This window comes from Chiloscyllium plagiosum, unplaced genomic scaffold, assembly GCF_037043375.1.
Source record: "Chiloscyllium plagiosum isolate Xiang-an unplaced genomic scaffold, Cpla_swu_hap1 HiC_scaffold_7, whole genome shotgun sequence".
NCBI classification, from domain to species: Eukaryota; Metazoa; Chordata; class Chondrichthyes; order Orectolobiformes; family Hemiscylliidae; genus Chiloscyllium; species Chiloscyllium plagiosum.
Window position 1 is genome coordinate 80,309,979 of NW_028270145.1, and position 16,940 is coordinate 80,326,918.

A 16,940-nucleotide genomic window follows, 5' to 3' on the forward strand; every position below is an offset into this window, starting at 1 on the left:
AAGTATCCTATGAGATAGATTAAAGAGACTGGGCCTATATTCTCTTGAGTTTAGAAGGAACAGGAGTGATCTTGTTGAAGCACATATTCTTCATTCAGGACTCAACAGGATAAAGGTGGGAAGGATGTTCCTGCCGGCAGGGGGTGGTGTGGGGTGGGTGGGCAGTGGGGAACTACTAGAATTTTTAGTTGCTAAATATCACAGGATTGGTGTTGTTGAAGAAAAATGCTGTTGAGTTGAATGGCAAAGCAGGCTTGAGTGACCTGAAGAAGGGCTTATGCCCGAAACATCGATTCTCCTGTTCGCTGGATGCTGCCTGACCTGCTGCGCTTTTCCAGCAACACATTTTCAGCTCTGATCTCCAACATCTGCAGACCTCATTTTCTCCTTGAGGGACCAAATGCCCTGCTCCTGTTTCTATTTCCTGTATGTATTAATAGACACAACATGCATACTTGTCCACTGGCACCTTCCATTTGAAACTGTAATCAGACACCCATACATTAAACATATATTGTAGGCTAGCAGGGAACGCTATGAACTGAAACAGGTGCAAATGAATTTCCTGTCTCAGTCTGTTAAGCCAGACTTATCAGCTTAACAAAACAAACTGAGCCATCTGTGAAAAAGCCACACGAGAATTACAGTGAAATAATCACACATACAAGAAGTTCACAATACCCTTTAATGATCAGTGACCTATAGTCACCCTAACAAAAACATCCAACAGGATATCTAATTAAAACTCTACAACTATGCAATTGCACAATAGCTGTACATATTTTAGAGAAATCTCTAAAATCTATCTAGGAAAAGTATAAACCCACAAATAAAATTCATTAAGCTTTGAATACTTTATTTACAAGTTATTTTGAAAATTATTTTCGATTTTAACACAATATTTTAAAAAATTCGAGAATGTTTCATTATTTGATTAATCAAATATTCTCCACGAGTCACCTAATCTAATACCGTTATCACAATCCTTTCCACATTCGCTTTATGAAGAAATAAATTTCCTTTTAAAATGTTATTTATTTATTCACAGGAGGAGGGTGTTGCCACCAGGCCCAGCGTTTATTGCCCATCTCCAATTATTCAGAGGGCAGTTAAGAGTCAACTACATCACTGTGGATCTGGAGTCACATGTTGGCCAGACCTGGTAATGATGGCAATTTTCTTCCCTAAAGGAACTTAGTGAACCAGATGGTTTTTTTCCAACACTCCACAATGGATTCACAGTCATCATTAGACTCTTAATTCCAGATTTTACTGATTGCAGATTACACCATCTGCCGTGGCAGGATTCGAACCCAGGTTCCCAGAACATGACCTGGATCTCTGGATTAATGGTCTAGTGATATTACCACTAGGCCATTGCCTCCCGAGTATACCTAAAGAATCATGAACTCACACCGCACAGAAAGGGGCCATTAAGACTATCATGCCTGAGCCAATTCTTTGACAGTATTGTTTAATTTTGACCCACATGATAACTTATTCAAATAAATTTCTTTATGAAGCTTCTGACTGAATCTAATTTCATGACCCTTTACACAAGTGTGTTATGGATTTTGCTTCTGTGGAAGAAATTTTGCCTTATAATAGGCGTAAAGTTGATGTGGCTAATGGTAAGGTGACGCATGCTGGGTGAAACAACAAGGAGGGGCATTCTGGAGTTAGATTTTCCTAAATCCTTGAAGGTGGCAGGGCAAGTTGCTAAGGAACTTAAAGTGAATGGGATGCTTAGATTTGTAAATAAGGAGACTGAATGCAAAAACAAGGAAGTCACGTTAAACCTTCATAAATCACTTGTTAGATCTCAGCTAGAACTCCATATATAATTCTCAGTGCCACTCTTCAGGAAGGATATTAATGTTTCGTAGAATAGGTTTACCAAGATAATGTCAAGAATGAGGGACTTCACATTATATGGAGAGATTTTGGGAATTTGTAATTTTCTCTTTAGGGGAAAAAAAAGGTAAAGAGATGGAGAACTAAAGTTTTGATAGTCTCTCCCTGCTTCTTCTGTTTCATTTGATTGCTATAAATTACTTGGCAGAACTTTTCAAAGTTATAAAGAGTCTAATACTTCTTTCCCATTTTTCCCAAGAATCCTGGAGTACAAACTGTGATGATGTTTATACATTAAATCAAATGATATCCTTTCTTTTGAGCACTGACCTCTAATATCAGTTCTACTGTTTCTGAAATCCTCAAACTCACTTCAGATTTGCAATTACCAACAACGTACTTCTTGACTTTCTTTCTTGTTCTCTCACTCTGCACCACAAACTTTCTCTCCCACCAAGCAGCTCCAACCTCAAATTAAGTTGCTTCTAATTATATATACTGAAACAAAGGGTTTTTCAGTGCCCTTTAAGTTTCTTGTTTTCACAATTAGCCTTTCCAAACATGTTTTTTTTTTGCCAACTCTTAATATTTCCTGAATCTCTTCTTTGTTAATTGAAGTATAAATAATAAATGTGCTTCTGAGTCTTTTCTCACTGTTTCAAAACCACAGGTTGCTTATTTAAAACTGTCATTAAGCTAAAACGATTTCTCTTTGGGTCATGAGTCTTTGCATGTCACTTCCTGAAAAGGTGGTGGAAACAGAGTCTTTGAATACTTTTAATGCTAAATGCTAATCTCATAAATAGATTCATGTTAAGAAAAAGGTTGAAAATGTTGTCAAAGGTAGGCAGAAATGTGGATTTGAGATTGCAATCAGACCAGACATGATATTATTGAATGGCAGAGCAGGATCAAGAGGCTCAGTGGCCTACACCTGAATTCTAGAATTCCCATGGTGCAGAAAGAGACTATTCAGCCCATCGAGTTTCCACCAATCCTTTGAAGAGAATCTCACACTATCCCCATAACCCTGCATTTACCATGGCTAATCAACCTAATTTACACATCTTTGGAGTATGGGAGGAAACCGGAGTACCTGGCAGAAACTCATGCAGGCCTGGGGAAAACATGCAAATACCACACAGACAGTCAACTATGGCAGGAATCGAACCCAGATTCTTGGCACTGTGAGGCAGCAGTCTAACCACTTCATTTGTTCATATATTTGAAATTTCATATTTTCTTCGTATTCATTTATGCATGCTTTAGATATGATTTTACTAATCGAAATAGAACAGGAGTTGTTTACACCAAAACACAAAGTTTCCATACTTACTCTGCTTACATATCAAAACATTACAAGATTTAAGCAAAGGATGCTAACAATGGTACTTATTTGAACTATAGAATGTAAAGGGACCTAATGGAAAATATCTCCTTTCTCATAATTGTACTTCAGACAAAAGGAAGTAATTCCAAACTTACTTCGCAGCAAATTTGACCATCTGTTTGCTAACATGGTCTCCTACAGCCACAAGTCCTTGGACATTAAACTGTTGCTGACGTAGGACTAAAAAACACTGCTTCCCTGTTGAGATAAAAATAGTCCATATTGAGTGCTATATACGTCAGATCCCCTGATACACTGTTTTGCTTCTTACAACTTAGTCACACTTTTTGCTACTCATACATTATTTTTTTTTAAAGATGAAAGAAGCTTGTATAAATTGAAAAAGTAAATTAATCCAGAGGTTAAAGAGGAATATTAACCCACAAAACTTTACAGCATGAAACAACCATTTAAATTAACTTTCAGCAATTCTGTATCTTGTTATTCCTTGAAAGGTTATTTCTTGCTTTTCGGTCGCTAAAATATTTTCACTGCTAAATGAATTCACCGTTTGCTGAATACACTCTACTAAAACCACATTAAGATAAGCATTTATTAAATATGTTTACTTGAAACAATAACTCTCACTATCTGTAATTCGTTATTCAAACTATGGCTAACCAATGAAATGATGTGGAGGAGCTGGTATTGGACTGAGTGGACAAAGTTAAAAATCACACAACACCAGGTTATAGTCCAACAGGTTTATTTGGAACCACTAGCTTTCAGAGCGCTCCAAACGCTAGTGCTTCAAAATAAACTTGTCGGACCATAACCTGGTGTTGTGTGATTTTTAACTTTATCCAATGAAAATGATCAAAAGTGAAACTAATTAATTTTTCAGCATTGAGAATTAAAGGATATGGAAATATGACAGGAAACTAGGGTTGATGCAGGAATCCAGCCATGATCTTGCTCTATGATGGCTAAAGGGCTCTACACTGTTGCTATTTCTTAAGGACTTAATTGCAACTTACAGGAAATACACAATATAAAATGACTGATAATCATCAGATTTACAATCATGCTTAGAACCTTTATATCTGACGGGCACCATTGTACACCAACACTGGATTTACTGCCATTCTCCAAATGGAGCCAATGGACTTGAGTTTAAACTCTTCTCTAAAAGTCAGCAGCTTTAACAATACAGCATAACCAATGCAATGAAGTATCACCCGGATTCTTAATTGACTTTCATTAAATCTGGATTAAATCGCTTACTTCAGTTCTCTTATATAAAATATTTCTTAAGTAGTTAATGCTGCACCACCTTTCATCTCTGCTATAAAACATACAGCAGCTTTAGTGCCTATTTTGCAAAATGATTGCACTTCAAAGGTTAAAAGAAATTGTTCTTTTTCAAAAAAAAATTGGAGCAGATAGATTTAAGAACTGTATTCCTTTTCTCTATTGTGTAGCTAGCACCTAAATAAGCCATATTCTTAATGAAAAAATATTTAGTGGAAACATTTACAATGGGAAACTTCTGCCTACAAAAGCTGCTTCCTGTTGACCAAGTATAAAGTGAAAGATGACCACATGCTGTAGGCCATTGCTCTTACCTTTGGCTCTACTGGTGTGGACTCGGGAACGGAGCCAGACCACCTGGTCAGCTTTTTCTTCTGTCAGATTTTTCACATGAACCAACACACGGTCTTTACATAAAGAATATTCTTCTGTTTAGGGTTAGCTCAGAAAATTCAACATCACTACAGTAATCAAAACATGTGCAATTTAAAACATCAAATAAAATACCCAATCTAGTTGTGTTACTGATTTCAGTTTTCAAGGTCAACAGATTTTCAATGCAGTAATTTCAGGATGAACCTCCTCATTCCAACAAAATGAGCCAAACCTCTACCAATTAGATCAACGAATTAGGTCATGAACTGTTTCTTATTTTCTTCTTTCCTGAATTAGGCACATGCTGAATCTAATACAATTTTCTTTCACACACCACCTAATTTCAGTGCCATAGATATATAACCAATCTAGGGCATTTTTGCTCTGTATGGCTCAGTACATTACAAAGTGTGATTATTGTTCCTTTTTTGCCAATTTTGGTAATAAATTGGATCTATTTGCTTGAAGAGAGCATTGGAATGTAAACTCTGTTTGGAAAATATTTAATCAAACTTTTCTCACATATAGAAGTAGGGAAAACTTGCTAATGCAGTGCAGGGCTTTTAAGTGAGGTGGCATCTGGAGTACAGTTTGTCTTCCTACTTAAGAACAAATATCATTGCATGGGAAGCAGCACAGGCTGATTCATCATATGAAATGCTTATCTCTTGAGTCAAAGTTGAACAGATGGCCTATAGCAACTGGAGTTTAGAAGTGACCTTATGAACTCAACAGATCCTGAGGGGACTTGACAGGTTGGATGCTAAGAAGATGTTTTCCTTTGTGGGAGAGGCTAGAATTGGATGACAGTTTGAAAATTCGAGGAGACTTTCTTTTCTGGAGGTTCCTGTTGCTGGAACCATACTCTAGCACCATAAAAATCACATGAAGTGTATGGGATAATAACGGTGATTACAATTCCTCTGGAATTCTCTTCCCTGAAGAGCAGTGGAGGGTGGGTCTTCAAATATATTCAGGACTCAGCCTCTTCATCATCAAGAGTCAAGTGTTATGGGCACAAGCAGGAGAGTGGGGTAAAGGCTATAATCAGGTCAGCCATGATTTTATTGAATGGTGGAGTAGGTTTGAGGAGCCAAAGCACACTCTTGTTCCCAATTCTTAATGTTCTTTTGTGCAGATCCTCAGGGCTTCGAGTTTGTTTTTACATATGTCATATTGACATTCTGACTTGCTGTCTCTTCTAATGAAATCATGTCAACATTTGCAAGAACAAAATCGTAATTAACAAAAATTATATCTTTCTCCCGAAACATTGTTCACAAAGCAAAACGTAGGTATTGCAATTGGTCAACAGACCATCACTTTTCCAGGGTTTTGGAGGAAAGGAAATGTTAATCATAACTAAACTCACCCAGTTTTTCCTGTGACTGAATCAATGGAAGAATTCCATATCTGTCTTTCGCAATGTCCTAAAAGGGAAACCACACTTTGTTCACTGGAGATTTATATGTGATTAATACATTTTATTACAAGATTGCAATTTAATGCCAAAACTTCATATTTTACCACCATAGAAATCACATGAAGTGTATGAGATAATAATGGTGATTATAATTCCAAAATAATTCACAGTAAGACATGTTATAGAGTCAGAGTTATACAGCGCGGAAACAGACCCTCCGGTCCAACACACCAATGCCGACCAGATATCCTAAACTGATATAGTCCCATTTTCCAGTATTTAAAAGGGGCTTGAGGGAAAACTTTTTCACGTAGAGGATGTTGCGTGTGTGGAACACGCTGCCAGAGGATTCGGTGGAAGCAGGTTCAATTACAAAATTTAAAAGGAATTTGGATGGGTACATGAATAGGAAGGGTTTCCAGAGGTATAGGCCAAATGCTGGCAAATGGGACTAAATCAGTTTAGGATTTCTGGTCAGCAAGTACGAGTTGGACCTAAAGGTCTGTTTCTACGCTGTATAACTCTCTGACTTTAAATCTTTACCCTCTCATCTCAAAACCTATACACTCTAGTTCCGGACTCCCCTATCCTGGGTAAAAGATCTTGGCTATTCACTCTATCCATGTCCCTCATGATTTTATAAACCTCTATAAGGTCACCCCTTAGTCTCTGACGCTCCATAGAAAATAGTCCCAGCCTATTCAGTCTTTCCCTATGGGTCAAACTCTCCAATCCTGGCATCTTGCTTGTAAATTTTTTCTGAACTTTCCAAGTGTAACAACATCTTTCCTGTAACATGGAGACAAGAATTGAACACAGTATTCTAAATGTGGCCTAACCAATGTCCTGTATAGCCGCAACATGACCTCCCAACTCCTATACTAAATGCACTGACCAATGATGGCAAGCATCCAAATGCCTTCTTCATTACTTTGTCTAGTCGTGATTCCACATTCAAGGAGTTATGTATCTGTACCCCTAGGTCTCTTTGTTCTGCAACTCTTCCCAGGGCCCTACCAATAACTGAATAAGTCCTGTCTTGATTTGCCTTACCAAAATGCAACACCTCACATTTATCTAAATTAAACTCCATCTGCCACTCCTCAGCCCACTGGCCCATCTGATCAAGATTCCGTTGTACTCTGATGTAACCTTCTTCACTGTCCACTATGCCAGCACTTTTGGCGTCACCTGCAAACTTACTAACCAAACCTCCTATATTCTAAATGCTTTTGTGATAAACTTTACAAGTGTAAGTATTACTTCCTGAAGAGAATTTTCTGTAGAGTAACAAGTTTGTACATTCAACAGAAGAAATCTCTCGTTTGAAAATTAAATACTGGATTGACCTTTAATCACTACTATAGACATTAACTAGCAAGTTATTATCGACAACAGAATCATAAACATTGCAAATCTCCTGACTAAGTGAAACACTAAGGTGTTCTATTGCAACTGGTTCACATTTATTGGCCGTAATATTGCACTCAAACACATTCTAATGCCTGTTCCGTCACCATAATATCATGAGCCTTAAGTATCAAGACAGTAATTCATCTAACATAGCTTAAAATTAGATCATAACCTATTAATAGTTTCAACCCCACAACAGATGTGTTAGCTTAAAATAAAACATTTAAATCTTCGCCCCTGACCTCCACCACTAAAATAATTTAGGTTTCTTTTCTGATGGCATTCTGGCAGAGCTTGCAGTAGTAACAACCTGAAAGATACTTGGGATATTCTTGAATACATTTCTATGTCCCTTCCCTCCTCATGAAAAGCAGGTCTACTTATAAAGTGTGTCCCTGTTTTCTAGATTAGCAAGTCAAAATAGATAAGAATTAGAACATATTTTGGCATTTGAATGCTGCATATCAAGGTCGCTCAGGACTGATTCTCTAGACATGCACAGCAACATATATATAAATCAAACATTATTTGAAGTTACACTGAAACTAACTGTAACAAATAATCACACTTTGTAGAGAGACATCAGCTTGAAAATCAGTGTTTTTTTCATCTCTACAGAGGCTTGGAGAGGTGTTTTATAAATCAGAAGAGACACCAAATGGAAATGTAAATAGAAAAAGGTCATGAAATGAGTGAACTTTTTTTTAAAAGTGAGAAATTATGGAATTATAGACCAGTTAATCTTATATCTGTTGTCAGGAGATGTAAGTGTCTATAATTAAATAAATGAATGATGACTGATCATCTTGAAAATGTGCAGCTGATTAGAGAAATTCACCATGGGTAGATCAATGATGAAAACAAAAATTACAAAAAGATAATAGATTAGCAAGTTTTGAGAAAATTTATAACTCAGGTTGAGGTTCTGGATGCAAGCTTGCTCGCTAAGCTGGAAGGTTCGTTTTCATGTGCTCGCTGAGCTAGAAGGTTTGTTTTCACGAACGTTTCATGAAACCAAACCTTACAGCTCAGCGAGCAAACTTACATCCATAATAATAGATGAATAATAGTCAAAACTGTGGCAAATAGATTTCAGATTTCAATGTAAGCAATAGTTCACTTGATTCACTTGGACATAAAAAAGATAGGTCAGAATAGATTTGATATGGTAAAAATCTAGAAACAACGAGAATCCAAAGAGATGATAAAATAGCAAACACAAATTTTAACAGTTGTGATACAAATTAGAGATAAATGTTTTAGATCTAGTTACCACTACAGAATCATGACTACAAGGTAACAAAGACTGGGAAATAAATAATCTATGGTACACAGCATTTAAAAAGACAGACAGAATGGAAAAGATAAGGGCTAATTCTGATAATAAAGAATGATAGTAGTGAGAAAACATTTTGGCTCAGTCAATCAAGAATTGGTGGAGATTCAGTAGGGGTCTAAAAACTCTGGTGCAAGTGATTTATAGTGTATATATATATATATATATATATAAAAGATTATATTAAAAGTTAAGGGATAATAAAAGTTATGAAATCAACATAATTAACATCAGTAGAGAAAGACAAGAAACTCATACAGTTCAAAAAGAGACAGTTGCAAAGATACGGATGCACTGGCTACAATTTTTTCAAAATTCTCTAGATTCTGAAGTCCCAGTAGAAGGGAAGTTAGTAAATGCAAAGTCGCTATTCAAGAAAGTGGAGGTGGGGGTGGGGGTGGGGGAAAGAGTGGGGAACAGGGCAGTTGAGAGAAAAAGCAAGAGAGAATGAGAAAAAGGTGGCCAATTAGCCTGACAGCCGCAGTTGGGATAACGATGGAATCTATTAAGGCAGTTTTAATAATAAACTGACATAATACTTTGATTAGAACAAGTCGACACGGATATAAAACAGGGAAATCTTGTATGCCAAATCTCTTAGTATTTTTCAGGATATAACTATCAGGATAGACAAAGGAATCCAGTACATTTGATATGCTTGGATTTCCAAAAGGCACTTGATTAGGTGCCATACAAAAGGTTAATACAGAAGAAGAGGGCGGTGGAGGTGAGGGTGATATATTAGCATAGTTGCAGGATTGGTTAATGAATAGAAAGCAAGAAAGGTGGGGGCGTTTTCAAATTTTTGGGCTGTGGCTAATGGAGTGCTGTGGATATTGAAGTATTGCTTCCCTGGTTGGCGAGTCAAGAACAAGGGGCAAGGTTTCAGAATAACGACTGAGACGTAGAGAAATCTTTTTACTCAAAGGATTGCAAATCTTTTGAATTCTCTATCCGAGAGAACTGTGGATGCTTCAGTGTCCACTATATTTAAATTTAGAATTTCAGGGAATCGAAATGTATGGGCAACGGGTGGGAAAATACAGTTCATGTCCCAGATCAATTATGGTCATAGTGAATGACAAAATAGGCTCAATTAAAAGGCTGATGGAATACCAGGGTTACTACATTAATTTCTGAGCACCAAACCTTCAGAAGGATATATTAACAGAATAATTTCAGGTTGGGAATCTTTAGTTATGCAGATAATTTGGGAAGTTGGGACTAGCTTCTTTGGATAGGAGAAGTTTAAAAGGGCATATGACTGAACTTTTCAAAATTATGAAGGTGCTAGATAGCTTGGTTGGGAGAAACTGCTCCCTCTGACAAAAGGGATTGAGAATGAGGGGGCATGGTCAAGTTAATTTGCAGAATGTGACATAAAGATGTCACCTATTTACACAGACAGTAGTTAGGGTCTAGAAAAAAAACAAATTGCTGTGAAAACTCAGCAGGGCTTGCAGCATCTGTGGACATGTTCTGAAGAAAGATCATACATTCGAAACATTAACTCTGCTTTCTCTCCAGATACTGCAAGACCTGCTGAGTTTTCACAGCAATTTGTTTTTTTTCTAGACCCTAACTACTGTCTGTGTAAATAGGTGACATCTTTATGTCACATTCTGCAAATTAACTTGACCATGCCCCCTCATTCTCAATCCCTTTTGTCAGAGGGAGCAGTTTCTCCCAACCAAGCTATCTAGCACCTTCATAATTTTGAAAAGTTCAGTCATATGCCCTTTTAAACTTCTCCTATCCAAAGAAGCTAGTCCCAACTTCCCAAATTATCTGCATAACTAAAGTTTCCCAACCTGAAATTATTCTGTTAATATATCCTTCTGAAGGTTTGGTGCTCAGAAATTAATGTAGTAATCCTGGTATTAACCCTGGTAATGTAGTAACCCTGAACAAAAATAAAACCAAAGCAGTGCGGATGCTGGAAATCAGAAACAAAAACAGAAATTGCTGGAAAAACTCAGCAGGTCTTGCAGTATCTGGAGAGAAAGAAGAGTTAATGTTTCGAATGTATGATCTTTCTTCAGAACATGTCCACAGATGTTGCAGTATCTGGAGAGAAAGAAGAGTTAATGTTTCGAATGTATGATCTTTCTTCAGAACATGTCCACAGATGTTGCAAGCCCTGCTGAGTTTTTCCAGCAATTTCTGTTTTTGTTTCTGATTTCCAGCATCCGCACTGCTTTGGTTTTATTTTTGTTCAGGGTATGGAGCACATTGCTGAGGCTGTATAATGCTTTGGTCAGACATTTGGAGTATTAAGAGCAGTTTTGGGCACTGTACCTAAGTGACGATGTACTGTCATTGTATGTGGTCCAGAGGAGGTTTACACGAATGATCCCAGGATGAAGAATCTTTCATATGAGGAGCGATTGAAGACTTTGGGTCTGTATTCAATGGAGTTTAGAAAGATGAGGGGGGAATTGCATTGAACCTTACAAAATACAGAGGGGCCTGGAAGTGAGTGGATGTGGAGAAGATGTTTCCATTTGTATGACAGATTAAGACATGAGGGCACACCCTCAGAGTGATCGCACGATCCTTTAGAACTGAGATGAGGAAGAAGTTCTTTAGCCAGAGGGTGGTTATCCATGGAACTCATTGGTGCAGAAGGCTGTGGTGGCCATGTCAAGGGGTGCTTTCAAGACAGATATAGCTAGGTCATGATTAGGAAGGGGATTAAGGTTATGGGGAGAAGATAGAAGAATGGGCTTAAGAAATAGATCAGCCATTATCAAATGACAAAGCAGACTTGATAGTTTGAACAGTCTAATTCTGCTCCTACATCAGTTGTCTTACGGCCTGGTCATGTGGTGGAGGCAGATTCAATTGAGACATTCAGAAGGATGTGAGATAATTATTTAAATAGAAAAACATTCAGGGTTATGGGGAAAAGGCAGAACGACACTAAATCACAATAGAGAGCTGATGCAGATAACATGGATAAATTTACCAGAATGACTCTAAAGGTTAAATTGAGTAGAAAGATTAGATACCAGAATTGCAATCTTTGGAACTTGGATTAAAAGGTTATGAATCAAAGTTTGCAAGATAGTAAGGGAAACCAAAAGAATGAATAGAGAAATCCAAATCTTACTGTTGGGTTGCAGACTCTAGTAGAGTCATAGAGATGACTACTAAGGATGTAGTGTAACATTTAGAGTCAGGCTTCCCTGAGTGATTTATGAGTATAAGAAACTTCTATTTAAAGACAAATTGCAGTTGCTAAATCAATTTAGAAAAACATCTACACTTAAAGGAAGAGTTCAAGCTTCAAACTGTCTTCTAAAAGCTTCAGCTAATGGTGGATCAATTGTTAACTTTAACTCAACGGAAGAGTTTTAAGCAATAGAATTATTAGGTGAAAATGTAGCAAAGGAAGATCTCTTGGTGCCAGGTCAGAGATCAGTCAAAATCTTATGTGTAATCTGTTTAACTAAAAATATGCAGTAAAATGAAATAAGAAATGGTCACAGAATTCCTACATGGTCCATTAATAAAACAAATCTCGCAACAATTGTACGTTTAAATGAAACTGCATCCGGACAGGAGTCAACCAGGCAAACATACGTTCACAGCATTTATGCCAGTTTCTGAACCCCTGAGAAATCTGTTGATCATTACTTAAACTTTACATGAAAATGCTGCACGAATACAAATGCAATAACACAGAATCATAGAATTGCGGCATAGAAAGCGGGCAAATAGCTCTTCATGGACATGGCAGCTCTTTGGAAGAGCAACCGCTGCTTTGCTGACTGCACCAGCATTACTGCCCATCCCTAGTTGCCCTTGAGAAATGGTGGTGAGCTGCCTTCTTGAACTCCCGAGGTCCATTTGCTATTTGTAAACCCACTATACTGCTAGGGAGAGAGTTCTAGGTTTTTGACCCAATGACACTTAAGGAATGGTGAGTCAGTCGACTTTTCAAGTCAGGATGGCGAGTAGCTTGGAAGGGAATTTGCATGTATCTACATCCTGTGTCCTTCTAGGTGCAAGAGGTCACGGGTTTGGAAGAAGCCTTGATAAATTTCTGTATTACATGTGGTAGATACTACACAATACTGCTCCTGAGCATAAATATTGGAGGATATAGGTGGATTTTGGATGTCATGCCAATCAAACTGGCTGCCTTGTCCTGGATGGTTCAGTTTCATTGGAACTTGACTCATCCAGACAAGTGGGGAGTATTCCATCACACTTTGCCTTGTAGATGGTGTACAGGCTTTGGAGAGTCAGGTGGTGAGTTACTTGCTCTAGGGTGCGTTGTATCTGATATGCTCTTATAACCAGAGTAATTTATATGGTTGGCCCAATTCAGTCTGTGGTCAATAATAACTCTAAGGATGTTTATAGTGGGGTGATTCAGTGTTGGTAATGTCAACAGGTGATGGTTAAATTCTCTTTTGTTGGTGATTGTCAGTGCCTGGAATGTTCCTTACCATTCAAATGCTTTGGTATTTGAGTGTATCCTGCACACATTGATTTTCTGCACTCTTTGAATCAAAATTTATTTTTCACATTTCTCTACATTAAATTTCACTTGCCATGCTTTTGCACATTCCACGAGCCTCTTTATGTCCTCTCAATGTCTATCAATATCTACCTCATAGTTTCCAAGTACTTTGAAAATCCAAAGTTGACGTCAATTATACAGATCAAGAAAGTAGCAGTTTTGTACTGGCCCTTGGGGAAACTATTGTATACCTTTTGCTAGTTGGAAAACACTAAATGTAAAATGAATTCTCCAATCTTGAAAATCTAACTGAAAAATCAACGCTGTAATATTCAAAGCAGATTTCCAAAGATTTGAATCATTAATTGCCAAATGTAGAAAATAGACAAAGCAATCCTTAGCATTAAATACTATAGATGCTGAAAATCTCAAATAAAAACAAAAACGTTCTGGAAATATTTATTAGATTTAGCAACATCTTTGGAATATGTTCTAATAAAAGGCATTGATTTGAAATAATAACCTTGCTCATCTCTGCCAGGCCTGAATATTTCCAACATTTTGTACATTTTTTGAGAAATTGAAGAAATGCCGATCCAGGAATCAACACAGATGAGCGAATATAGTGGTGCTGAATAAGCATACTTGGTGCACGTTAAGACCAAGTATCATATATTTCTAATGGCAACCAAGATGTGGAGGTGCCAGTGTTGAACTGAGGTTGACAAGGCACCAGGTTATTGTCTAACAGTATCATTTCAATTCACAAGCTTTCGAAGCGCTGCTCCTTCGTCAGGTGAAGTGAAGTGAAGTGGAGCACACAGACACAAAATTACAGGCAGACAGATCAAATATTGTACAAATGGTACCTATAAATTCTGTGCCGTGTGGTTCTCTTCACATCACCTGACAAAAGAGCAGTGCTCTGAAAGCTTGTGATTTCAAATAAACTTGTCAGACTATAACATGATCTTGTGTGACTTCTGATCATATACTTTTAAGGAGCAAAAGGTGTTTCAAAACGGATAGGCAGCTGCATTTGGAAAACATCTGACTCCACCTTTGCGCTATTACAGGGAGTAAGAAGAAAAAGGTTTCATATGGTATGGACAACTTACATATCGGGAGTTCAGTTTTTTTAAAAAGCATTTCTGACTACACAGAGCAGTCTTAAGAAATCCTGACAAAACTAGCGTAAATCTTAATTAGAATTTGAAGACATTTTTTAAAAGTGACTCATTTGAGCTACCATAAAGATTAGTTATATTCAAGTTTGTTTTAAAAATTAAAAACTTTCAATTTGATAACCACATACCTCTTCAGTTGCTGCTTGATTTTCTGCTGCCTGTAATAAATAACATTAATTCAAGAGAAAAATTAACAACCTTTGAACTATAACAACCAAATTCATATCAACTGGAAATGTTGGAATAATATGTTCCCAAACATCTGGATCAAAGGCAGATGTACTGCGTGTCATGATTGTCAAATAGAAAGAAAAATCACAGTTTTCATGTAGCCAGTATCTCTGTTACTTTGCAAATTTGAAGCAATTTTGTCAAAACAGAGTTTGAATAGTTAGTCTGATGATTTAGTTGACATATGCTGAACGAAACAGGCTAACCAGTCCCAATTAAACCCAAGATCTCTAATTTGTTAGTTGATCTCAAGTACAATAATCGAGAACTATAGCTTTCTTGTTTAAGACAGGACGAGAAGTGCAAGGTATGGTGGATAAAGCAGATAGCCAAACAAAAATCATCTCATTGTTATCCAGTGACATACTGTAAAATATCCATCTCTGAGAGTATGACATTAAGTTGGGTTGAAGTACTCCCCATGGTCAAACAATCAGCAAGCACTCAGTAACAAGAAATTTTGTTTATTAAACAGGACACCAAAGGGCGCTGACATCCATCAGCATGAGTATGCAGCATTAACCAAATCTGGAAAGGAGTGGAAAGAACTGGCAAAGAACAAAAGAAAACATACTTCGTATAAATTAACTTACAAATATGTTTCCTGCCCTTACTGATAAATCGACAGTGTTAACTTCCCACCTCTCAAGTGAGCAAAAGGTTGCAGTTTATAGCAAAGGCTCATGTTCCAGTAACATCTTTAAAATTAAATCTGCAAAGCTTTTGCTTTTCATTTTGCAAATTGAATGTATTAAAAACTGCACAAACTCTACCTACAAATTTGAATTTTCTTGTCATCCATCAATCAAATTTGAATTGAACCATAAACATTCAAGAATATTTCAAACTGACCAATTTGGCCTGTTTTTCTGCCTTCTTTGCAGCCTTTTCTGCTTCTTTTTGCAGCTTCTTTGCTGCCTTCTTTGACTGTGCTGGCTCCTCTGGGACACTGTAGAAAATAAAATAGTAGCGGTCACTGCAATGTCTGTTTTGTAGGAACAATTTTTATCATTAGTTTTGTTGCCATCTGTTGTACATTTCATACACGTTTGCGAAGACGTTAAAGAATTATTAGAAAGGATACTTTCAATTTGACTCAATGTAAAAATGGTTTAATAATTCCGAGATGAATTGTTTTTGTTTACACTTCAGAAGCTGCATATTTTATCATATTGAGAATTGCTGATGCTTTATTTTACAACCTCCTCAATCAAACAAGTATAATAGACAACAGTAGGCAAATGCGATTACATTCAATTTTCAGGAAACAAACCTAAGAAAATGTTGCTCATGGGATACCAGCTGCAAGGAAAAGAGACAAAAGGAGCAGGTGGTTTAAGTTTAAAATTGCTTTGTTCTTGTTAGTTACCTTGTCATTTCCACCTAATGAACAAGCTGAAATTAGAATGCCCAAGCAGGGGATAACGAAATACAATGTATTGGACCCAGTAGGAGTTGGCACAAAATCTCATTGGACAGGAATAAAGATGACTATTTATTGCCAAGTGACTTTGACACACAAAAGCTTGTGCAATCATGAAGTTGTTTTACAATTCCATAAATGCAACTGATTTCTAAAGAACACTTATGTCGTGCAAAGATATCAACAGACCTAATTTCATGGCTCAACTCCCACTATCATTGTATAAACATTTTTCATATTAAAATTTGCTAAGATCCATTCAATATCATGCTAACAAATTGACAGAATTCCAGGACCATGTCTCCACACACACACTATTTGTTCCATTTCCTGTCCTGTTTCAAAAATTATAATTCTAACTTCTTTCAATCAGTCGTATCAAGATAGTAGCAACAAGTTATTTTTGAAGGGCACTGGTTACCATTTTGTTTTTGCTGGCCAGACCAAGAAGCATCCTCTTACTCTTCCCCAAATTCTGTGAAACCCAATATATTTTCCACTTTCAATGATGCAACAGCAAGAAATCAAATCATAAAACATTTCCAGACAACTGCATATGCACAATTTATTACTTATTCTATAATGC

At 37.0% G+C, this 16,940-nt stretch overlaps 1 protein-coding gene across 1 annotated transcript in view; it reads right to left on the reverse strand.

Moving 5' to 3' along the window:
- dars1 (aspartyl-tRNA synthetase 1) overlaps window positions 1-16,940 on the reverse strand; it is a 94,865-nt gene that overhangs the window by 54,536 nt on the left and 23,389 nt on the right. Inside the window, exons 2-6 of the mRNA XM_043694024.2 lie at window positions 15,784-15,880; window positions 14,829-14,858; window positions 6,243-6,300; window positions 4,810-4,902; window positions 3,340-3,442 (exon numbers count right to left, since the gene is read on the reverse strand). Of these exons, the coding sequence (XP_043549959.1) occupies window positions 3,340-3,442; window positions 4,810-4,902; window positions 6,243-6,300; window positions 14,829-14,858; window positions 15,784-15,880 (381 nt within the window). The remainder of the gene's footprint in view (window positions 1-3,339; window positions 3,443-4,809; window positions 4,903-6,242; window positions 6,301-14,828; window positions 14,859-15,783; window positions 15,881-16,940) is intronic.